General features: G+C 44.1%; 1 protein-coding gene across 15 annotated transcripts in view; it reads right to left on the reverse strand.

The window, feature by feature from the left end:
- Dclk2 (doublecortin-like kinase 2) overlaps positions 1–18,645 on the reverse strand; it is a 129,098-nt gene extending 110,453 nt beyond the window's left edge. For 13 of the 15 annotated variants that reach the window (XR_015663565.1, XR_015663567.1, XR_015663564.1 and 10 more), the window contains exons 1-2: positions 17,542–18,645; positions 5,183–5,514 (exon numbers count right to left, since the gene is read on the reverse strand). Coding sequence is in view for 8 of the 15 variants with exons in the window: in XM_087624380.1 (XP_087480506.1) it covers positions 5,183–5,514; positions 17,542–17,962 (753 nt within the window). In the remaining 7 variants the exon portion in view is untranslated. 15 annotated transcript variants of the gene reach the window in all.
- Between the last annotated feature and the right edge of the window lie 7,326 nt (positions 18,646–25,971).

Consider the following 25,971-nt stretch of genomic DNA (forward strand, 5'->3'; position numbering starts at 1 on the left):
GGCAATGTAAATATCCCCGCATGGCAGGGCATGGCTTACAATTACAGACCTTGAGGTAGAGCAGGGGGGGCGCATCAATTCCAAGCCAACCTAGGCCAACAGCAAGACCCCTGTTCCAAGGAGAAACCAACTAATCGACAAACAGTAACAATGTAACCTTGCAACATCCCAGGGCCTCTGCTAACACTTTGAAGGCAACTTTGTAAGAGCTTGCCTTCAGGAGGCTGCAGGGCATCAGAAATGTGAACCTTAGATTCTGAGAGCAATGATAACTTTTATCCCTCTGAATTACTTCATAAAAGTTACCCTCCTTTCTGTCCTTCCTATGAACAAAATCAAAGTTCACACCTTGTTTCTTCCCTTACCATTTTCCTCAAATCTTAAAAGACTTCCCCGAGCATACATTTCAATGCCCAGAACAAACACATTCCACGAATGCCACTTACACTATTTTGACATTTGGGATTTAACTGTTTGCAATCTATCTTCCTGATTCCATGCTGGACTTAAAGTTCTTACACACAATGTACGTTTGTGTCTCAGGTTATTTAGGATAAGTTTCTAATGTGATTTATGAGCTCAAGCAGTAAGGCCTTTGAGAGAGTTACACAAAGTAGCACACTGTTTTTCAATGCTTATAAATTTTACACTTCCAATTCTTTTGACAAGGCTAAATCACTGCATATTCGAAAATGGTGGACACTTCTATGTAACTTTAATTTTTTTAAAGAACCTATTTTTTAATGATAGTTCTTAAACTCTTTAACCTCTCTTTTAGCCCACCACCCACCAGGGGTAGTAGGAAAGAAATAAAGGATTGCGGGGTGGGGGTGGGGGGTGAACCTGTTTAGAAAGACTCTTTGGAGCAACTCTCATCTTTTTTTATACTCTCTCTAAACACCACATGTCCTCCAAGGGTCTTGCCTTAGCACATACATCTGTCTCAGCTGACACCACTCTGCCAATCAGCTCCAGACTGCAGAAGCAGCAAGAAGCCATAGTATACCACCAGAAACTTCCCTCAATTGAGTCCCAAAAAATGGAGCTCAACTACACAATGTAAGGCAGACCAATATATATGTGTCCCTCAAAAAAAAAAAAATCTTTCATCAAGTGTCCTTTCATGTGCTTATGTGAACATCCTCACTCTTCTGTCTGCTTCAGTGAAATGTTCCTCATGAGTCTGCCTTAGTCTCTCGCCTGTGTGCACCTCAGCTAAATGTTCCTTCATGTGTTTGCCCCTGCAAAACACCATACAACTTATTTTCCAAAGGGCCCTTCTTTCAGTTTCCATGTCACTTCTATTCACTCTTTAAAAAAAAAAAAAAACTATCAATTTTAAGCACAGAAACAAGGAAAACTGAAACGCCTTTGGGTGATGTCAGGAATAAATCCCAGGGTCTCACTCATACTAAACAAATACCCCATACTGAGTCACATGCCTGGTCCTGGAAACATTTCAATGTCAGTTTACGCATTGTCAGAGATTACTGTATAGAAGACTTGTCTTTTCAAACGGTTCAGATCGTCACTCACTTTCCCAGTGTCCCTTACTATTGAGCCACCATTATAACATAAAATACAAACCACAAAACTGCTGCTTGACATCCAGAAAATTTTAATTTTTATACAGTCCAACCAACCCTACTTTTTAATAATTTTCTCACCATTTTCATTCTTAGGAAATTCTATCCTGCTTCAGCATAGCTGCTGATACGGTCTGTTCTTCTGCTGAAGACATCACACACTTCAGACAGAGATCTTGGAGGAGTAAAGCTGGAGTGGACCTGAAAGCCTCCTCCCCAGGGAAGCTCCGGTAGCCCCTGAAGATGCAGTGCAAGCTGCCGAAGGAGGGGAGCGCCTGGCAGTCCTGCCAGCTGTGGAGCTTACGAACCACAATGATGACCTCCCTGGCTAGACACCCCCAAGGTACAATAATGACAAAATGACCCTTTGTCATGGGAATAGCCTACAGCTGTCTAATGGATCTTCAGTTATACCCAGGAGGAGGAAATGCATACCTAGTAAACCTAGACAAATATCCATGGCTGGAGACGTCCAAGACCATGGAGGAGAACCCACAATTGCCATTTCCCAAAGTCGATAGTTTCCAACCGTATTCTAAATGCTTGCTCTTATACCCAAAGGTAAGTGTAACTCATATGCTTCACCAAAAAATAAATAAATAAATAGAATAAAGAAAGAAAGAAAAACTTTTTTGTAATAGAGACTATTAATTACAACTGGTCAAACAAGCATGGGTGCTCAGCCCCAATTGGTATTTGTACAATGTAACCCTTCCTAACACTCAGGAAATCATAAAAGTGGGGGAAGAAAGATTTCAAAAGCTAGAAGACCCAGGACACCTGCTCCGAGTGTCATCTAGACATGACAGAAAACTGCACCCATGAAATCTCAACCATAGAGTTACCGAAACAAGACCTGCACAATGACACCACCAGTTGACATACTAGCGTGGATGCGGGAAATTTCATAGAGCCCCACCCCTCAGTGAAGATCGATAGGCAATGAATGGCAGCTGATAGAGTGAGAGTCCATTTTCTTCTAAGTGGCCAACCCTTAACACGTGTACGAATGAGCAACGCTAAAGGGGCTTGGGTGTATGTGTGTATACATGGAAATGTGCATGATGATAATTATAGAAGTCGTCATGAATTTGAGGAGTGTGGGCAGGGGACACAAGAGGAGTTGGAACAGGGGGAGAAGAGGTGGAAATGAAATAAATATAATACTTGTGTAGGAAATTCTCCAAAAAAATTACACTTTTAATGTAAAATCTTCTTGAAGAGTTTCTTTTGGCTAATGACTAAAATTTCAATGTTTACTACTTCAATTAAATGTTCAATTACTTTGTTCCACTTACATATTCCATGAATGTCACTCATTTGGAGATTTCCAAGTCTGAGTTCTCATTTTTGAAATCTCATCTTAATTAATTGTATACTACCTTTCATTTTATTCAGTGTGGGGTGTGTGTGCTGTGTGTGCGTGTGCTCTGTGTGTATGCTATGTGTGTGTGCTCTGTGTGTGCTATGTGTATATATGTGTGTTGTGTGTACCTTGTGTTTATATTTGTGTACTGTGTATGTGTGCATGCTTAGTATGTGTGTGTCTTCTGTGTGTATGCTCTGTGTGTATGTATGTTCTGTGTGCAGACATGTGTATGCTCTGTGAGTATGGGTGTGTGTGTCTAAGTTTGTGTGTGTATATGAGTTCTGTGTGTGCTCTATGTGTACACGTATATATGTGCTCTGTTTAGAGGAGGTTGACAGGATATCTTGCAATAAGCTAACCTCAAACTCATGATATAAATCCAGGCTGGCCTTGAACTTGTGATCTGCCCACCTCAGCTGCCTAGGTGCTACGATTATAGGCTTGTGTCATCATAACCAGCTACCCCATATTTTTCTGTTTTCTAACTTGTGTATTTAGGTTACTTTTTCTTTTGGTTAGATATATTAAATACTGCCTAGGGAGCAGAGAGATGGCTCAGTAGTTAAGAACACTGGCTGTTCTTCCAAAGGTCCTAGGTTCAATCCCTGGCACCCACATGGTGGCTCCACACCATCTGTAATGGGGTCCAATGCCCTCTTCTGTTGTGCAGACATACATTAAGACTGAGCACCCATATACATAAGACAACAACAACAAAAGAATAAAGGAATATTTGTCTCTTTCCTTCCTGTTTCCCCGGCCTACCATAACCACCTTTCTAATTCACCTCATCTTGCCTTCCTCTCAATCTTATTTTCACATACACGGAAAGTCAATCTTACGTTGTTTTGTGTTACTGTGCTGGATATCAATTCTTTTCCACAGGTGGCTCTTTTCATTAATACTGTGCCACTATCTGATCATTAACTCCAGCATTCTAATCCTACCCTACTACTCTGCTACAACCCCAGAATCTATTGTTATATCTTTATTTTCCTGGGCTATTTTGTTTGGGGTTTGCTGCTGCTGCTGCTGCTTTTCTGTTTCTGTTTTTTGTTTTTTATTTGCTTTGTTGTTGTTTTGAGATAGAAGTAAAAATGAGGCCACCACACCTGGCCTTTCTCACTTATTGTCCATGCTGCTGATGGAACCCTGGGTCTGAACACAGCACACACATACTTCCCTCCTGAGTTTACTCCCAAGCCCTAGAACCTACACTGAAATTCTCATGAGCTGCTGCAGCAAACACCCAGTCACTAGCTCTGCTCTTAAACAATCAGACGCTCAGCCATGCTCCTCAGAAGACCCTTACGATCTCTCCAGGCTCTTTCTCAGCATGACAAGATCCAAAAGTTTAAAAATAAAGTATGTCAGGGGAAAAGACAAAATGAAGAAATTTAATGTTGGAAACTAAAAGTTTAATATACTACAAATATAAATTTGGTTTCATGCAATTTGGGAAAATACGTGTTGGAAGCTTCTTTGTCATTAATCAACTCTGGCAACACTCAACTATCCCATCTCTGCTCATTTCTTTCAATGCTGTGCCCAGCCTTTCAGAGCACATTAGATTCTTTGACACATTGTTCCTGTAATTCAGCTCCCACATTTCCAGCCAACAGAAATGCTGATTAACTGCCTCTATTGTTCCCAAAGAAATGTCTCTGGACATTCCTGTGACAAACAGGGATTCAAATTCCTTCTGAGATACATTTTTCCATATTACATATAATGGAGGAACTCTTCTAACGTTGTTAAATATCTTTAATTTTTTATTTCTGTGATACAGAAGCCAACAACCGCTGATCAATAATTATTCCTGGATAATGTCTCACTTAGCATAGGACAGTACTGTAACTTATATTTTTCCCCAGAAATTTACATCTTCCCGCCTACAAACTGAAGAAGCACACGATGGGTTCTTAGATACTTGGGGAAATGGAAGCCCCTTATATATTTTATGCTAAAGACTAATTCACATGCACCTCATGGAAACCCACTAGGCTTACTTCCAGGAGAGCAGCACATCCTGCTGAATGTGTAACTGCAGCAGATGGCATGGTGCACACCCTAATCCTAGCACTTGACAGGACAAGGAAAAGCCCAAGTTCTAACACCAGCCTGAACCACACTGCGAGCTCCACACGATCTCTTCAAACATCCTCAAAGAGAATGGACATGTAAACCAAACACAGACAAGACACCAGGCCGAAGAAGAAGCACTGACCTGCTTTCCATCCAGGGTGCACAGCCTCTTCACCACGCCGGAGTCTAGTTTAATGGCTTCGGTGATATCCGTTAGGACCTGCTCAAAGGAATGGGCAGTCTTTTTATTCAGAAGGATGCGCACGGCCTTTCTAGGCTTCACCCCACTTCGAATCACAGTCACGAGCTTGGGTTTGATGAAGTCCTTGCTTTCTTTCACCTCACTCTTGGCCGAGGCCACGGCCAAGGTGCGGGTAGTACCACCCTTGATGTTCACAGACCAGTTCGGGTTAACGTTTTTGGTGTAGTCAACTTTACGGAATGGTTCGTTGGAGGCACACACATAACTTTCACCTAAAAAGCAAAAATAATAATTTTATTAGCACAATATCAGATCTCTGAGCATTGGCCATAGTAGACCTGGATCCATTATGTCTAAATGACAGCTTCTGGAAACCTGTAAGCCAGGTCCTAAGCTTGGGGACACAGGAAAGGGGTGCATTTACAACCTTTTCCTTTAACATTCGCCTACCTCATTTTCTTCTCAGTTACCTAGATTGACTTTCTGATAATGACAAGTATGATGTGAAAAGCCCTAAGCCCAAAAGACTAAGAGTGAGCTCTGGCTTTATTTTACCCAAACGTGTCACCTTTGACAAGGCGTTATTACGTCACACTTTGTGTCTCAGTATCATCTGCTACAAAGCAAATGGAGCAAGTAACTAAATTATAAAGTACTTCGTAATTCCAAAAGCAAACTAATTTATTCTTCACAAAATCTCATTCCGGCCAGCCATGGTGTTATGGTGTAATCCTGTAATCCTAGCACTCAGGAGGCTGAAGTGGAAGGATTAAAAGTTCAAGGCCAGCCTGAGTGAATACGGACCAGGGTTCTAGGATTTCACTGGGTATGGAAGCTCTCCTAACAGCAAGAGGCTGAGGGAGGAGGACTGCCATCAACTTTAGGGGCAAGCTAGGCTAGGCAGGAAGTTTCAGGCCAGTCTAGGCTGCACAGTGAGATACCACCTCAAAAATAAACATAAATAAGTAGTTCATTCTGATCGAAGTCATTGTATCACAAATATACACATGAAAAGGAGCAATTGGAATCTTCCCTATTTCAGTCCTAATCAAACAGCAACGACCACGCCTTTACACAGTTGGCGTCATCACTGTCACTGTAGTCTCATCTGTCAGTTACTGAAGCTCTGCAAAAAGGAAAGGTTCAGCTCCTCAAAGTAGCATGTGCAAGCACTGTTTGCCCTGAAGAAATATGAATTTAAAACAAACTGTAACCTCGAATGGACAAAGTTTCCTATAACTTCTTAAATGAGAATAGACATCAAGTTTAAATGATACAGTCGTTTCTTACAAAGCTTAATTAGGCTTTTGTTTAATTAAGAACATGTCAAAAGTTATACTACTTGTCAATTTGTCTATCAATATCTAAAATTTTTCACATTCCAAAATTTCTAAAATTACATACTGAAAAGCTGTAATTTTTTCCCAAGAAATACATAACTTACTCAATTCTTTTAGTATTGACTTTTTGACAGGCAAGGCTGTGTGCTAAGATTTTTCTCTGAGAAATAAGTCTCAAAGAATATGCTATTTCGTATATTTAGTACAATTCATTCTTAATATGGTAACTATGTCAGATGAGCCATAAATGTTTCTTTTACTGAGAAAGAAAGCCTGAGGATAGGCTATTCTGTCAGTACTAGATTACCAAAATGTTCTCCAAGCCCTGGTTCATAGAGAGCCTCAGAGACTCCCAAAGGCACACACACCAGTGAGTGACAGATCAGGGATGGGAAAATGCATGCTCAGGACACAGGACAGCCTCTTTCTAGAGGAAAGTGAGGTCCTGCCCAGGAGAAGTAGGGAACCAGTCATGAGCTATGACACTGCTTCTATAGTAGCACCCTGAAACCTAGCTCACCCATCACCTTGCACCCCCACAGAATCATTTTCACAGTATGACCATTAGAAAATCACACAGGATTTTGAAAATAGTCATCAAATGAATACAGTAACATATATGTATATGTATACATGCATGTGTATACAGGACAAAAACATAATGATGGTATCATTTAATTTTATAGAAAAAGTCACATCAAAAAACTCTTGCCATTTTTAAGTATGATAAAAGTTTAATGAATGTTATGATCTAAAATGTATAATAGGAGAATATATTAAAAATTTTAGTAAGAGAGGATAATTGTCTCTAAAAAGACAGGGAGATAGTGAATAAACCAGCAGTAATCCCTTTCCAAAATAAAGTGAAAAATCAGGATTAAAAGAAAAGAAAGGGAGCAGATTTAGTTTATCGGTCTCCTTTGATCAATTGGACTCTACACAACTGACATATCAACCAAGTTTAAATCTTCATGTTCTTCTGCTCAGAAGGTAGAGCAAATCCCCCTCATCGCCCTGTGAAATTACAGTAACTCCTTCCCTTCATAAGGATCCTACTAGAAACACAGACCAGTCATATAATTTGTAAAGTTGAGTCAAGGTGTCCATAGAATAGAGCATCCCATCACACAAGTGTGCACTTATGTACACACACACACACGCACGCACCATGAGCTTACAACCTATTCATTTCTCACAATTGTTCTTTACCTGGTTTAAAAAAGAGTTCCTTTAAAAAGTAGGTTCCCTAAAACAGATACAAGCCTCACCCTAGTTCAAGTGAAACAATCATGGTAGACAGGAGATGAACACACAGGTAAATTTTTTACTTTCATCACCCACTCTGAAAACAAACCCTCATTACAATCTAGCACCCAAACACCTGACTTCTTACTTTTAAGACCTACTCTACTAGGGCTCAGAGCTATGCCATTGTTTAAGGAGTATGTCTTCCTTCTCCTCTTCAGGCAAAAGCTTTGAGATTTTTCACTCTTGAGAACCATAATGGCTGCAGGCTTTCATTTATAGCTACATATGATCTTACAGGGTGGGAATTTCAACACCAGCACTTTTAGACTACTTTTGTGTTAGTTAATACAGTCTCTCATATTTGTTTTATTATATTAATTTTCTAATACCACTAACTAGTTTATAAAAGCATCCTGACATTCCAGTCAAAAATTCTGTTAGATGAAACCTGGACCCTGAGATTATGCCTCATTCTTATGATAGAAGCAGGTTGACAATTTTATAAAGAAAACAAAATCCAATTAAAGCTGAAGTACAGAGCCTTTGCACCTAAAAAATGTGACAGGTATATTGACTGACACACATCTACTGCACTTAAGGCAATACAGAAAAGAAGTCAAAAAAAAAAAGAAAAGAAAACGTGAAAGACATTTAAGGTTTAATACCAGTAGATCTTAGGAACGTCAATGTGTTCCTAATTTCTAAAACAAGGGGAAATTTTCCCAAAATAATGAACCAAGGAAAACACATTCAGGTATTGTTTGCTCTTTGTGAAGTCTAATGTTGGAGAGATACAGTCTCATGTACACATCCCCTCAAAAGTACACTGAGTCCCCAACATAGCTACTGAAGAAAAGCAGAGTAGAAAAAAATCAGTGCTCTACTACTGTAATAAGTCTATCTACTGTGTCAGACAATCTGAGCTTCCTAACCAAACTGTACACTGGCCAGAATGAACAATTATAGGAATCAGTAAAGTAACAAAGTCCCTTGCTCAGGCTGCGGTACTGTGCGCCCTACCCTGGTGTGTCAGGCCTCAGGCTGGGGTACTGTGTGCACTCTACCCTGGTGTGTCAGGCCTCAGGCTGGGGTACTGTGCGCCCTACCCTGGTATGTCAGGCCTCAGGCTGGGGTACTGTGCGCCCTACCCTGGTGTGTCAGGCCTCAGGCTGGGGTACTGTGTGCACCCTACCCTGGTGTGTCAGGCCTCAGGCTGGGGTACTGTGTGCACTCTACCCTGGTGTGTCAGGCCTCAGGCTGGGGTACTGTGTGCACTCTACCCTGGTGTGTCAGGCCTCAGGCTGGGGTACTGTGCGCCCTACCCTGGTGTGTCAGGCCTCAGGCTGGGGTACTGTGTGCGCCCTACCCTGGTGTGTCAGGCCTCAGGCTGGGGTACTGTGTGCACTCTACCCTGGTGTGTCAGGCCTCAGGCTGGGGTACTGTGCGCCCTACCCTGGTGTGTCAGGCCTTAGGAGCATTCCTGTCACCTTCCTCTACTGAGGATACAAAATGAGACCCACAGCCTCTAAGTCGATTTTTCAACACATCTGAAGCCAAACACAGTCCTCTCCTGAATCAGGTTTATGATCCTTTCTACTGTGGAAAGCACATAAAAGCTACTGTGGACACAGATATGAAGACGAACTATGGGAGTTTGTCTTAAGACCTAAGAAATTAGTTAAATGAGAAAACAGAAATCCTACTAAGTCAGAAACTGGATCTCATGCAGTAGGACAGAACGGACAGATCCGTGGTCTGCCTTTATCTCCTCACACCTGGCTAGGTGTAAGCCGTCCTTAGAGCTCACAATGGGGGGTTTAACCTGGTACTGACGTTTATGATAAAATGTACTCTCCACACACTGTGGAACGTATATCAACTATCTCTAGCTGAAGCATAACTCCGCACCCAAAGCTCCAACTCTTTAGGCTTCAAGTTACATACCTTGGCCAGGTGTTAGTAAGGAGAAGAGGGGACCCTAATATAAAGGCGTGCTCACAGCAAGTTCGGGCCAGAGGACATGCACTCACTCAGTAGAGGTAGAAGCTAATTAGTACAGCTGGCTCAGTGCATGATATTCTAAAAGGTACCACGTCGACTCAGCATTAAGTATGGCAGTCACACTGGGAGCACCAGTTCTGCTGGCACAAACAGTATGTGCAGCCTCATACCGCTAGCTCACATGTTCACCGTCAGGAAGGTCTGACCGCTCCTTCACAGCTGCGGTGCTCAGATTGCACTGGTGTGGGAATCCTTTGCAGGCCCTGTCTTTATACTTACAAATACCTCTGAATTACAATGTGGGCTTAATTAACTGTGGGCCTCTATAATTTGGATGCTAGAATTTTATAGTGATTGTTTTGTTACTGGTGGTGGACGCAGAACATTGGCTCTCAGCCTTCCTAATGCCGCAACCCTTTAATACGGTTTCTCGTAACATGGTGACCTCCAACCACAAAATTATCTTCATTGCCATTATAGAACTATAATTTTGTTACTGTTATGAACCATAGTGTAAACATCTGATGGGCAGGATACCTGATATGTGACCCCCATCCGACAAGACTGTTGGATGACAGTGGGACTGTGACCCACAGGTCGAGAACCGCTAGAGTCTTGCAGAGCACTGAGCTACACCCACCCATCAGCCTTATTCTTATTTTCAGGGAGCACAAACGTTGAAGGGCAGCCACAAGCAGGACAGGCCTGAGAGGCAGCTCTGAGTGTCAAGAGTGTCTGGGCACCTGGAAGAGGAGGAGGAGAAGGAGATGGTCAAAGTCTTATGAGTCACCAAATGATCTGTTCAGAGTTAAAGTATGTTAGGCAGGGCATGATGGTGCATGCCTTTAATCCCAGCACTTGGAGGTGGGAGTGGGTGTCACACATAATCTTGCTATAAGATTCCAAAGACTAGATATGAAATCTCTCGGGGCCAGGCTGCTAAGTACTAAGGAGACAGATATCCACTAGACCATTTTTCAAGCTCTTTCTCCCATGCAGACTTAATGAGCATGAGCAAAACCAGTAATATACATCTATGACTTCTTTTCCTCTTATTCTTCAGGTAAAATGCTGTTAAGACATGAAAAGGATAGGCCAGGGGTTGGGGATTTAGCTCAGTGGTAGAGCGCTTGCCTAGCAACCGCAAGGCCCTGGGTTCGGTCCCCAGCTCCGAAAAAAAAAAGAAAAAAAAAAAAGAAAAAAAGAAAAGGATAGGCCAGGTAACGAGGGAAGAGACTAATCATGGGCTGTGAGGAAAAACTCTATCACCATTTTAAAATTAATCTTAAAACTAGAAAAGGATACCCCAAGGAAGACATCGATGAACTGAACGGATATAAATTCATCTTCTAATATGTATATTAGAATAGCAGACCAGAGAGACCAGTTCAGTTAGTAAAATGATCAATGCACAAGCAATAGGACCCAAGTCTGACTCTCAGAATATACACAAAAAGACTAAATGTGAAGACCTACACCTGTAATCTAGAAGACAGGCAGATTCTTGGGGCTCCCAGCCAGCCAAGTATTCATAGCCAGCTCTAAGCCACAAAAGTTCATGATGATAAATTATAATCACCTACAATCAAAATGTAGCAAACATAATCAAAAGGTAACATGACTAGGCTATTTTAGTGTGTTTACCTGAAATGTTAGTAAATGCAAGCCTGTAAGCCAAAGCGTGTAAACTGACATCACCAAACCAGCACCTTCCCGTTCCTTCCCTATGAACAGCTAACAGCTCTGACAAAATACAAGGCAACAAGCATCCTGCTGTAGGCTACTGAGGATATGGCTGGCCAGACAGCGTGGGCTAGAAAACAAAAGTATGTCTTCTGGAATGGAGGTAGATTTAACTAATTCTCATGTTAAAATATTTCTGATTCAAAGAATAAGTCAACAGATATGGTGGCACATGCCTTTAATCCCAGCATTCAGGAGGCAGAGACAGGCAGATCTCTAAGTTAAAGGCCAGCCTAATTTACAGAGCAGGAAGATCACAAGTTCCAAGACAGCCTGGGCTAGAGTGTACCCCCATCTCAAAGCAAAACAAACCACCCCCATCTAAATCTGAGAACCTCATCTGATCACAGCACCTGGTCTGGTGAGGGGGACCGCTTCCCTATATAAACTAGACCTACCTCAAACTTGCAATGATATTCCCTTCCTCGGCTTCCGGGGTACTGGAATACAGATGTATGCCACCATACCCTGCCTCATCAACCTTTCTTGCTCTAAGAAATTTGTTTTTAAGAGAGAGAAGGAGCAGGAAGGAGTGGGAGAGAGGGGGCGAGGGGAGGGACAGTAAGCTTGTGTGCATGAGGGCAGTGGAGGCCAGAGGCACTGACTGGATCCCAGGGAACTCCAGATACAGGCAGTTGTGAGCTGCCCAATATGGGTGCTGGGAACCAAACTTGAGTTGTCTAGACCAGCTAGTGCTCTTAACCACTGAGTCATCTCTCCAGCTCCAGCCTGACTAACTCTCACAGGAGTCAAGGAGTTAAGTAGTCCAGATTATTTCTCTCTCGCCTCCAAAGATTACCAAACTTTACAATGAAACAGTCATGTTTAAATCAAGTTTGCTGCCAAATCCAAAAACCATAACCCAGGGGCCTCAGTTACTCTCTTCATTGCATGGCAAAAGCAACTTAAGGAAGGATTTATTTGGGCTAGTACTTTTGGGTGACAGCCCATCATGGCCAGGAAGGCATCTGTGCTGGAATGGGAGGCAGTTGCATCCACAAGCAGGAAGCAGAGGCAAAGAACGCAAGCACGAAGCTGATTTCTCCCTTTTCATTCTGCGTAGGGTCCCAGCCAGGGGAATGGTGCCACCTATATTAGGGTGGCTCTTCCCAAAATCTGGAAACTCTCTCACAGACATACATAGAGGTTTGTCTCCAAGCTGATTTTTAGATCCCGTCGAGTTGACAGTGAATAGCAGCCACCGATCACACTACGTGACTAATAAAACAGAAATACATTCCTCATGGTTTTGGAAGCTGAGGGATACCTCCCATCACAAATGGCAACACCTTTTGTAGCAGTTTTCTATAGCAAAGGCAAACAAGTCCACACGGCCTCCTTTATAAAACCAGCAGGCCTACCTATCATAGCATCAGCCACTTCTGAGAGGATGGTGGAGCTTTAGGAATGCAAATTCAGAGCAACTGGCAGTGTGGAGCTCTGCTTGCCCACCCTGTGCTGACCCCCTGTAGGAGGCAGGGTTGGAGTGGGAACTGAAAGGCTCAAGTGTAATGCCAACCCCCTGCCACTAGACAAGACAGCAATCTCTTTATCCTCTCTGCACCTAGGCCTCCACATCTGTACAGCATAGAGGACATGGCGGCCATGTTTCTCAGCAGATGTTACAAGGGTTAAGAGGAAATGGATCAAGCGAAATGTCTCACTCAGTAATTACACTTAAAACCTTTAGTATGGTGGCAATCATAAGCAAAAGCAGATCTCTGACCCACGGGATGGTGGCTTATTTTCCAGTAGAAGAGATAAAGGTTAGTGGTGACATGGAAGAATGGAGATGAGGGGGGAGACCTAGCCAGACACCTCTCTGCCTCCGAACACCGAAGAAAGTGACCCAGCAATCACCATCAGAGAGACCTAGTTCTCTTCATTCCGCACGACACTCATTTCCAGGGCTTAAAGTCTCACGGGATAGCGCCCTTGTCTTAGAACTCCCAGGGTATTGCTGTATTACTCCAATTCCATGACTGCTCTCCCAAATACTTGTTTTCTTGCCCTAATATTTTATTCAAACTTTTCAGAATTCTTCTTCCGCAAAGAGCTTATTGTGTAGCCAGGTGTGGCATGTGTGCTTTTCACTGTTAGGGAGGAAGACAGCGAGGAGTTTCACAGAAACTACTACTCGACAGTCATTCCTTCCATGGTGGCAAGTTTGCGAAGATTCGGTTTCTCCTGACTATCAAATACTTCATCAGCACACACACACATAGGTAAAAATAAATAAGTCCTTAAAAATAAACCAATCTCTCCAGGCCACCAAGATAGCCTCAGTCTGCTGCCAATCCCCATGAGCTACATTTGATCCCAGAACCCAAGAGAAAAAACTTCTACAAGTTATTCTCCGTCCACCACGTGCTCCAAGTGGCACATGTTCTCTCACACACATAAGCATAATAAAACAAATTCTAAGTAAAAAAAAATACATTTCTTCTACACTATACTTTAGTAAACGTTACACTGTTTTATATCTGCCTATAACCAGGTTGTGCACAACTTATGTTTGAAGACAGGGTATGGCCACGTGGAGAAGCCACGAAAGTCCTGACCTGGACATTTGGAATGGACCCTTAGGGACACTCCAAGCCTGTCAGACTCTCAGACAGCTCAAACCTTATTTCCCCACACTTACTGCTGGAAGTTACAGTCCCACAAGAGCTGCAAAGAAAGACCAATCAGGACAATAGGAACTCACACCACCCATTCAGCCAAATGCTCCAGAAAGCTGGGTAAATCAGCTGAAGGCACACACCTGCTGGTTCAGGAAGCGCGCCAACAGAACGCTGGCCGACACCAGATCAGCTTGACCCTCCAGAGACTTTCAAGTTAAAGACAGAAGAAAAGAAATCTGGGCCATGCAAATTTCTTTTGTCATCTGAGTTCAATGGGAGAGCAGCTAGGAAGGAGTGTATGAGTCTTGAGTCAAACTCTCTTCTTCACACTGAACACAATTTTGGTGGGGTTTTTGGTTTTTGGTTTGTTTTTTTTTTTCTTTAGATCACTTCCTAAAGTATGTTTCTGGAATGGAAGAGTCAAAAGAAGTGGAACACGGTTTAAGAACCAACTAAAATGAAGTGGGGTGGTTTTCCAATATGAGCATGCTATGTTCCCAGTCTATCTCTGCTGAGGGCACAGGTATAGACCATCCCCTGTAGACCACCTTCCATAGACTTCTTACTGATGTAGGCCCGCTTCAGTGGCATAAATCTGAACATTTCAGCACACCATTTTTGACTGAAACTTGAAACTTCATACATGTATATGCATGCTTGCCCATGTGAACACACATGTAGTAGACAGAGGTTGACACCGGGAATCACCCTCAATCATTCTTTTGCCTTATTCACTAAGGTGAGGGTGTCTCTCAGTTAACCCCAGAGCTTACTGATACGGCTAGACTCCATAGCCAGCTTGCCCTGGGGATCTCCTAGCTTTAAAACAGGCAAGCCTTCAAAGCCACTCAGCACTCTGGGGACCCAAACTCTGTTCCTCACAGCTGCATAGCAAGCACTCTTTAAAAACTGAAAAGCAAAAAGGAGACAGCTCGATGTTAGAGACAAGTTCTCACTATGTACCCCTGTCCGGCTTGAAACTTACTCTGTAGACCAAGCTGGCCTTGAATTTCTTTTTTTTTAAAGATTTATTTATTTTATTTATATGAATACACTGTAGCTGTATTCAGACACACAAGAAGAGGGCATCAGATCCCATTACAGATGGTTGCGAGCCACCATGTGATTGCTGGGAATTGAACTCAGGACCTCTGAAGAGCAATCAGGGCTCTTAACCACTGAGCCATCTCTCCAGCCCGGCCTTGAATTTCTGATGATCCTCTAACACCTCTAACCTTTTGGGTTCTGGGATCACAGGCCATGGACCACCCCAAACAACTGAGAAATTACCACACAAAGGTTCACTATTAGACAGATTTCTACCCAGATCAAAGAAGTTTCATTTCCTTCTTTTCTCTAAAGGTGTTCTGATGATGCATTGTTAAGTAGAATTAAGCTGCTTCCCAGATGACTATCATCAGAGGTGAGAGGAGCAGTTTCTGGATTAACGATAACACATGTTATACATCAAGTCTATCTCAGCCTAGGGCATGGGTGGCCTTCTGAGTCACTTCAACTACAAACAGGTGGTTGGGAAAGTTTCCTTCACGGTTTCCCCTTGGTATTTTGGGGAGTCACTAACTACACATGCAGCCCATTATACTACTCCGAAAATAATGGTGCAACAAATGTTTGCATGGCTTTGCTTCAAGATGTCAATCATTAGCCATTGGAAGGGAAAGGAGGTACTTCACCTGAGGACCTGCGTGGCGAGTGCTTAGGAAACAGGCAGATCCTGCCACTGTGCGGCTACTCTGACTTGGGGTCAGGGAAAACTGGAGTCAGGAGGATCTCTGTGAGTTCAAGGCCAGCCTAGTCTATACAGGGAGTTCCAGGAGAACTGGAGCTACACAGTGAGCCTTGTCTGGAGAAACAAGCAAAAGTAAAATGGCCCTCTCAACACTGCTATCCCCACTTTACTGACACGCCTACAGAGCTCATGCCCTCTTCTTTCAGACTCTAAGACCTAAACTCACTATCAAGGCAATGTGTGAGGTAGCCCCTTCTACTAACTGACACACAAGAGAACTTAATTTTAATTGGGTTGTCCTGTAGCCAGGGCAAGGGTACCATTTGATAAAAGTGACGGAGAAACTCGGCCACTTTGGGCATGCGTCAGAATGGCTAACTTTATTTTAAAGAAGTGAGCCATAGAAGGAAAAAAGCATCAACTGAGGCCTATTAGAAATTAGTAACCCTGCCACTTAAGTTTCCTCATCTGTGAAAGGGAGAAAATGCCGTTAGAACATAAGCTCGTGCTGAAATAAAAAGATTTCATAGTTCATGGATCAGTTTCCAACTCTCACAAGCTCATGTTGCTATGGCTACATGAAATGCTCTATTTGCATTAAGAAAGATGCCTGAGAGCTAATTATATGCAAACATTCAGTCAGTACACACCGAGGTATCTGCCTGATCTTTTTTGGGTGTTCTTAATTACCTGCTATCCTTCCCTTCCTAAAAGCAAAAAACGAGAAAATACTGCAAGAACTCTAGAATGACCCAACATGTTGCCCACACAGTCCCTCTGGTTGATGCATGGTTGGTGTGCCAGGATTCCTAATTTCTAATAGGCCTCTGGTTCCTAATAGTTACTCTCTTCAGGGAGAAGGCAGAAGAGACTCACCTTGATTCACCTCATTGCCAAACAAATGTGGAAAATCCTTTAAACATGGTGGTTTTCCATTCTGACTTCACTGGAATCATCTGAGGAACTTTCACAATTCTAAATGCCCAAGTCATACCCTAAACCAGGCACCTCAGAGTATCTAAGGGGTGGAGCTAGGTCCGATATTTTAAAAAGTTCCCAGCCCTTGCCCAAGATGAAGCCAAGGCTGAGTGAGACTTTCTGTGCTGGCTTGCCTCTTGATCTCCAGCGCCTTCTGCCACACATGAAACTAGAAAAGAGAACCTAGAGCAGGTCAGACTCACAACTGTGCACAAAAGGTACAATAGGATATCCCAAACATAGGAACAGCGCAGGTACTGCACTGGCCTCTACCAAAGGTTACCCAGTACCTCACTAGAGAAACATGCTTTCAAACAGTTTACCCTTCCGAGAAAATAAGTTGGCTAATTTTACAGGCACCGTTGTCTGTGTTTGTCTCTAATCATTAGAATCGTCTTCCCTTTTAAAAGGCAAATCTCTTGGGAAGGAGATAATGTTTGCACTCCAACCCAATGCAAACGACAGAGAAGCAGACAATTCCCAGGGTTGCCTAGAAAGCAAGCGCCCGGTGGGCCGCCCCTGCGCAGGGCGGGGAAGCGCGCGGGCCGCAGCCTCTGCACCTGCCGCTGTGCACTGGGCCGCACCTGCCGCGCCTGGTCCGCCCCTCCTACCTACCTTCCAGCAGCTCGTCCAGGCTGGTGACCTTCCGGCTGCCGTCTACGGTGTAGATTGTGCGGACGCCCTGGGGCAGGTTCACATTGTCAGACAGCGAGCGGGTGAGCTCTATGAGGAGCGCATCGAAGGAACGGAAACGGTCGCTGGAGATCGCAAAGACCAGGCCTTTGAAGTAGCGGTCCCCATTCCGGTAGAACCGCGCCTTCTTGGCCTTCTTCTCCGAGCTGAGGGCCTGCAAGGTCCGCGTGCGGTAGAAGCTGCAGTGAGCACTGTGCGCCGGGCTGGGGATGAGCCCGTTGCCCTTGGGGCCAGAGATGCTGCTGCCCCCGGAGGAGCTGGGAGCTCCTCTCCGCGACCCTGGCCGCGGCCTTTTGTCCCGTTCTTCAAAATGTTCCAGCTCAATGCTCCTGGTGCTGGCCATCGCGGCTGCTCGGAGAGGTCTCCACAAATAAATGAATTAATAAAAGAACGTCCCCGCCGCCCCGGCAGCAGCGCGCCGCGATCTAGGCGCTCGGTCCGGCCTTAAAGCAGCGGGACACCTGGCTCCGGCATCCGGGCCATGCTCGCAGGTGGACCCGCTCTGCCAGCTAAAGGCGGCCGCAGCGCGCAGCTGCCCAGCTCATTGTCCCGAGCGCCCTCTCGGTCGCCGCCGCCAGCTGGGGAGCCCCACGCCCCCCAAGCGCCTCCTTCACCCGGCCACGCCTCACAAGTAGCGCGCGGGCAGCAGGCCGGGAGCCGCCAAGTTGAACGACCTTAGGCTGGCCCGGGTTCGCATCCGGCCTGCGCTCTCCGGCGCGCTGAGCAGAAGAAGGAAGCGGAGGGGGGAGGGGCGCGAGCGTGGGCGAGGCGCCTCGGGGCTGTCTTGCGCGGCCTGGGGTCCCGGGTTCCCGCCGCCGCCGCTTCCTCGCGCGCGCCCTGGCCCAGTCCACGGCCGGTGCGCGTCCCGGCTGGACCGGGGAATCCTCTGGAGCCGCTGGGCCCCCTCAGGAAGAGTGCAGCCGCCTCCCACGCGCGCACGCCCACGGGTACTCGCGCTCTTGGCCGCCTGTCAGGGCCCAGACCCCGGAGGACACCCTCTGTCCTTTCAGGGATACCACAAACCACATCAGAGGGAGGTGGCGAGGAGGAGGGCGGCGCCGCGCGAGGAGCGGCTCTACGGTCCGAGGAGGCCCCGCCCGCCGGGCTACCGGAGCTGCGCGCTCCCGGGCGTGACCGCGCTGCGCGCTCCACAACCGCGGGGGCTAGGGTAAGCGCGCTAGCCAAAAAAAAAAAAAACTACAAAGGAAGGAGACTCAAGGGCAGCAAGCACATCCTTATCCTGCCTCCTGGGGAAAAACCGAGGCCAACCTAGGGCAGAATACAAAACATAGCACTAGGTTTGGATGCAATATTTATTTTTCTTTATAACCCGCTGATGCATTGTTTAAATAAAAGACCCTTTAGGTGGAAAAAAAATCCTTCACACTTCCTACTGCAGATTCGCTAACACAGTAGTTCCAGTAACTTTGAATGAACACAAGACTACGAGTTATTGGTTTCATGGAATCAAGTATCTGTGGAGAGTTTGCTGGGCATCAATCCCATCTCTGGGGATGCTCAAGCATAGGACAGAACCCCTGTGCTCTTCCCCACGCTCACATGTGCTCATTCCGAGCTGCTCACAGAAGTGGACTGACAAACACCCAACATGCAAGAAAATCTCTTCTTCAGCGGTTATCTGGCCCACAATAAAAACAGTTTTCGAAAATTTTTGAAACGTCCCTTATTTCACTTTGGCGATGAAGCTCAAAGGCATTTGGCCCTAATCTGACACATGAAATTAATGATTCAGCACCCGGGTTCTTCCGGCGGCCCTAAACAGCTCCAAACTGTCCTTGAAGGTAGGGCGACAAAACGCTTTGCTTGTGGACTGAAACAACATAAAGTTGGAGTGGGTGGGAATAACGACCTTGAGCACCACTGAAACAAACCACTTTTCATAAGGGGTTCAGCGAATATGATACAGGGCAAGACCTAGTTGGCCAACACTTGAGAACTGATTGAGACAGAGGGAAAAAAATGTTCCATGGACAGCCAAGATGACTCAGTAGGTAAGAGCTCCTAACTGCCAAACTGGGTCATCACCAGAACCCACATGGTGGAAAGAACGCACAGACTCCTGAAATTTATCCTCTGACCCCTGCATGTATGCCATGGCATACAACACAATAAGTAAATCTTAAAAGCTTTGGGGAGGAAAATTGTTCCTGCATTCCAATTCTAATGCAGACAAATTGGGAGGAGGCAGGCTTCAAGGAGGCAGCTACTAATTAATCTGGATCGCTTTATGGTTTAAAATTTATAGAACCATAACAAATTTTCTCCTTTCATGCAAGTGTAGAATGTGTACAGTAAGATGTTTAAAACTGGTATTTATTTCCCTTGCTGGGATATTCCCCTGTATCTCAGAGACACTGTCTGTCCTGCTAGTTGTTCACCTACCTGGGGATTGTCTAGGTGTCTCCTGAACTGAGATCCAGCCCTAAGGTGGCTTTATGAGGACAGGCTGGCCACAGGCAAATGAATCAATCACCTTCTGGAAGCCAACCTTCTCTCTCTCTCTCTCTCTCTCTCTCTCTCTCTCTCTCTCTCTCTCTCAGTTGTGAATTCCCTACATACCATTTTGTAACTCTCCTTAATCCTAACATTTACTTGAAAACTTTGTGGGGAAATAACTTCAAATCTCAGCTACAGGCAACTCAAGAAGGAATAATCTCAAAATACGCCACCTCTCTCACATTAGAAATGACCCCCTCTCCGCTCTTTTAAAACATTTTTTTAATAATCACAGACCATCCGGTGAGTATAAAAACTTCACTGACAACTGCAGCAAGGATCTTCTAGAAACTTCTTGTAGAAAGCTCAACCTGGCAGAGAGAAAGGAACTGGTGTTTGTATCCCACACTCCTGTCTTGGGCCACGAGGGCTAGCAGTGCTCTTTAGAACGACTTTGGCACCCTCCTCAGTACCCCCCACATCCTGTCCACATTGCCCAAGAAATAAAAGGCAAAGTTCATGTGGTATAATCTGTTTAAATAAAACTTGATTAAATTCCCCACTAAGTGGCTTTATATTGAAAAAAAAAAACACTTGTCTTGACTATTTCCTAGTTTTACTTAATGTTACTCTATTTCTCAAAGGCCTTGACAGGTCTTCTTTTTCTTTTCTTTTCTTTTTTTTTTTTCTTTTTTCTTTTCTTTTTTTTTTTTTTTGGCCCAAGTTTCACTCTTCAAGGCAGTTTTCCAGCCATCTCATTACTTATTACATAAAAGATGCCTACAGACCTTTTAGGCTGCAAGCACTTTGGCGATCTGCTGTCTCATGTCTTTGTTTCTGTTCACCATGTGCCAAGTGCTTCTCCCAGAAGTAAAAAGGATGAGGTAACAGTTTCTAGTGGGAGGACCTAGGAACCATAGACTTGGGGTTTTTGAAACAAAGCACAATTTTTAATTTCATAACCTTTAATGATTATAAATCCCAGTGTTCCTCATTAAGTTTTAATGGGAAAGGACATAGAGTTCAGAAAGAGGCTCTCAAAACTTACCACCAGCCAGCATCCCGATTGGAACGGCGTTAGGAGAGGTGTTTTTCTAATTTGTTGCTTCCTCAAGGACCTGCTGTCCTTTTCAAATCTGACTCTTGCAGCAGGTAGGTGAGAGAGAGAGAGAAAGAGAGAGAGAGAGAGAGAGAGAGAGAGAGAGAGAGAGAGTTGTTATTTTCCTCAATTGTTAGTAATGTCAAAAGTGAAAGTCCATGGAAAAGTACTACAGTACTTAGGGTTTTGTTTTGTGTTTTTTTTTCCCCTGTAGATTCACTTTTTTCTGTAGATTCGCAAAGGCAATGTACATTTTGCTCCTTGTGATGGGAATAGGAGGTGGAGATTGGCTAGTCAGTGTAGGGGCAGGAACTCCAAAAGCAGCACCCCCAGGGGCATGGCGCTTCTCTCACCAGTGGAACCAGAGGGGAACTCGGGGTTTGCTGCCTTTGACAGTGCCTTTTCCCGGAGGAAACAGGCACTCGAAAGACTGAAACTGCAGTTGGAAGACAACCCCTCTGGTGAACAGCTTTAGAATGGGACCCTAGATCTGAGGGCTAAAATGAGTTATATCCCCAATTTCAACCCATCTCCTAAATGAAGAGTGGGGGACATCATTGTAGCCACGATCAGGGCACCATGGTGAACCATAAAGGGATAGCTAGTTCTCTGGCCTGGGAGGGAGCCTAACATTCCAAGTTCTTCAAAACATTAGGGTTGATCCAGTTGGTTCTAAGACGCCACACTTCAAAAAGGATGGCTCACTTAAAGCTACCCCCGGGAGACCGAGAGAGTAATTACTCCTTTAAGGAAATAACTTACTTTTCCTTCCCAGAACCCCTGCCCCTCTGCAGACACTTACAGAGCCCAACTGTGTGTGGGTTAAGCCTGCCTGCTTTACTGAATTCTACAGAAAAGCTAACTTTTCCTTTTTCTTCTTCTTCTTTTTTAATTTCTTTTTCCTTCTTTCTCCCCGGAAACTTATCAGAGCTTAAACGAGCCTACCTGAACACTCTGGACTTTCTTTTACTCTGAGCTCTTCTCCCAACCCTTTCCACATCCGTTAGACAAATGATGTGACCTGCTTTCTTTCTCCTCCTTCTCCTCCTCCAGGCAGCTGCCAAGATTTGCAGTTTGCCTGTTTTGGGTTTTCTCTTTCTTTCTTTCTTTTTTCTCTCTTTCTTTCTTTCCTTCTTTTCTTTCTTTCTTTCTTTCTTTTAATGCTAATAAAGTTGTCCTATAACTTCCTTCTGAGTCCATTCTTAAATCGTTTTATAACAAAACTCAAAACCTTGGACAGAGACTAAAAAAAAATGACAGACACCCCAAATGAACGTCCCTAAATTCCCAGTAATATTTATATTTTGAGTTTTATTTAAAATCAAACATTGAGTTTCTTATTTTAAAACAAGTCGCGATTTTAGTGTTTTCCTTTTTTCAGTGGCACATTTAATGCTTATGCAGATGCCGCAGGTGACAGACTGTTTCTATCACCCACCCTACACGGTACTCTGAGATGGTGTGGGGAATACTTAAAGAATAATGACTTCATGATGACTAATTAGTAGTTATGATCTGCTTAAAGAAACGGAATATAGGCAAGGAAACAGATTAAGCAGCAGAGCTTGAATCGCCTCTCTGAGCTACCTCTTAAAAATGTTCATTTCAAGCTCTCCCAGCCTATTAATCACAAGGTGGTCTGTCTTCATTAACTGAGAGTTTAAGATGAATGCTTTTTACAGTCATAGTGGGCTTATGATGCAAATTAGATGATTATTTCAGCTCAAATATTCTATACTCCCTGCCCGTAATTGAAATATCTAAATGTTAAAGTAAGACATTTATCTTACTTGACGAGACAACAATACCACTCGGATTCATTCAGCAGTCTTTAATAAATCTACATTAATTTTCCTAAGGTATATTTAGATTTAAAAAATAGTCTCTCCTTGCATTTCCCAGGATTCTATCGGCCTAGCTGAGGTAACAGATGATATTTGCTGCGTATATAAAAGATTTTCCACATACACATGTATGCAGATATACGCATAAACACATACATATACAGTAATAGCTAGCATTTATGTAAAGAGGTTGCTATGGTTCAGATCTTAAGTGTCCCTGATGTCTGAAAGGACTCATCACCTGTCTGTGGCATGGTTAGGAGGTCCTGCAACCTTCAGGAGGCGGGGCCCAGAGGAAGGAATCTAGGTCACTGGGTATGTGTCCTTGAAAAGGGTCCTCTGCCTTCCCCCTCTTGCTCTTTGCTTTAGGTCAGTGTGAGGTGGGCAGCTTTGCCCTCATACCTCCTCCACACCGAGGTTCTGCCTCAACACTGGCTGGAATAATGGTGCCAAGCAACCACAGACCTAAACCTCTAAAATCAAAAGCCCAAATGATCTCTCCCTCCTTTTCTATTTTTCACTCTGGTATCTTGTCTCAGCAATGGAAAACTCACACTCGGTTGGATTTATTTTAGTGTAGCCAATATGTTCGTCTCTATAGGCTAGTAACAGTAGAAATTTATACTTTTCTGTAATATAATTTCATTTAATACTATCCTTCTCCCTAAAATCCTTCTCCCTCATGCTAAGTCCATGAATCCTGGTGCCCTTCATGGTTTAAAAGCTCAATCCTAATCAGGCCTAATGACATATAGCCTACAGTCCTCGTTAGTCATGAAGATCAAGGTCATGGGATTCAAGGTCTTGCTGGGTTATAGAGTTCGAAGCCAGACTGGGCAATTTAGAAAGCCTTTGTCTCAAGCTAACAAGTAAAAAGAGAACTGAGTGTACCTCAGTAGGAGAAAACTAGCATGACATGCACAAAGCCATAAACTCAACTCCCAAGAGTACAAAATCATTAAAAATAAAAACATAGAAACCAATTAAGAATATATTTTTTTAAAAGCGCAGAGTAGCCTCCTCTTTAGGAGAAAACTGAGTCAACCCTTCAGGTTCCTAGGTCCCAACTGCCATTGCCTTCAGTACCTGGCACTGCTCCATCACCCCTGCTAGCTAAAGTGTGGCCTCTGAGCATGGCAATGGTTATGGAGAGGGAAGGTCTCCCCTGACCTTGCTATAACATATGAAGTCATGGTGATAATTATGATGTACTCTGCAAAGATTTGTTCCAAGGTCACTTATCGTCTTAACCACTTAGACATAGAATAATTGGCTTCAAAATGTTCAAGTTCTGGCTTTTAAAGTATTATACCATGGTCCTGCGTACTAACAGACCCTGGAAAATGGAGTCTGTAGACGTCATTACAAGTAACTTTCTTTCCCATTCTTGCGTGTTAAAGGCTGGCTTAATCTCCTCAGCCGTCTTAGATTCCTTTAATGGGACTCAGAGCCAGGTTGTGTAAATGATAGGTACTACCACAAGCTGCTTTGGTAGAATAGATCCATTGTTTTCCCATGAATGGCACTGAAATCACCTACCTCCCTCTCTGGGTGGTTTCCCAGCTTTACAATGTAAGAAATTCTTTTTATATTTTGCTAGTCTTTCTTTATTAGACTTATTCATCTTATTTCATGATTACTTTAAGTGTGTGTGTGTGTGTGTACGTGTACCACCTGCATGTTTGGTGCCCCGGAAGGTTAAAAGAGATCATTGGATCCCGTGGAACTGAGTAACAGCTGTGAACCACTTTGTGGGTGCTGAACTCAAACCCAGGGCCTCCGCAAGAGCAACCAGTGCCCTAAACTGCTGAACCATCTCTCCAGCCCAATGAGAAATTCTTAAAGTAACTTAGAATAATACAGGAAAGCCCACAGAAAAATGCCTTGTCACATTTCTGTATGCAACCACCTTATGTTTTTATCTTCATTCAAGCAGTGTCTAAGTTTTGACATTAGACCGATCGTTTGAATAGATAGATAAACTTAGACATCTTTTCTATTTTTCTAGTGTGGCCACAGAATCCCTGAAGCACATCCCCCCCCCCTTAACTTGTGTTTTGTTAGTAGAACAAAACCGTTTGCTAAAATGGATAATTTTCAGTGAGGACACTGAGGATGCTGTGATCCAAATACAGAACTCTCACTCTGTGACCTCTGTCAGGAGTTTTAGATGGACGAAATAAAGCTTGGGGGCTAAGGATGTAGCTCATAGTAGAGGGTGTAGCTGGAATAGACAAGGCTCTGGGCTTAGTTCCCAGCACCACAAATAAAAAAAAAGGAAGGAAGGAAGGAGCAAGGAAGGAAGGAAGGAAGGAAGGAAGGAAGGAAGGAAGGGGGAGGGAAGGGAGGGAGGAAAGGAAGGAAGGAAGGAAGGAAGGAGAGAGAGAGAGAAAAGGGAAAGAGGGAGAAATTCACCTATAATTAGTATCAGGAAAAAAGAAGTCCCTTGTGAAGCTGGAAGAAGGAGTTACTAACAAGGTTGCTGGTGATTTGGTTTTAAGCACAGCATTACTCGGTGTGAATGATTACTTAAAACAAAGCTCTTTGTATTAATTACTTAACCTCTCTGTTGATGTAATAAAACACCATGACCAAGACAATTTATACAAGAAAGGGCTTATTTGGGATTTTGGTTCCAGAGGGTCAGAGTCCTAATGGCAGGGCAGAAGCAACAGGCAGCAGGCATGGCGGCATGTACCACAGCTGGCACGGCGACAGGCACAACAACAGGCACCGTAGCTGGCACAGCAGCCGGCACGACCACAGGCACAGCAGCCGGCACGACCGCAGTCAAGGTGGCAGGCCTGTCGGCCGGAGAAGGAACCTCAGGGTTGACATCTTGAACTGCAAGCTGGAAGCAGAAAGTGAACTGAAAGTAGGCAAAGTTTTCTACTCCTATCCCCACTCCAGCAATGTGCTTCCTCCAGGAGGCCACGCCTCCTACTCCCCTCC

Source organism: Rattus norvegicus, chromosome 2, assembly GCF_021556685.1.
Source record: "Rattus norvegicus strain SHRSP/BbbUtx chromosome 2, alternate assembly SHRSP_T2T, whole genome shotgun sequence".
NCBI classification, from domain to species: domain Eukaryota; kingdom Metazoa; phylum Chordata; class Mammalia; order Rodentia; family Muridae; genus Rattus; species Rattus norvegicus.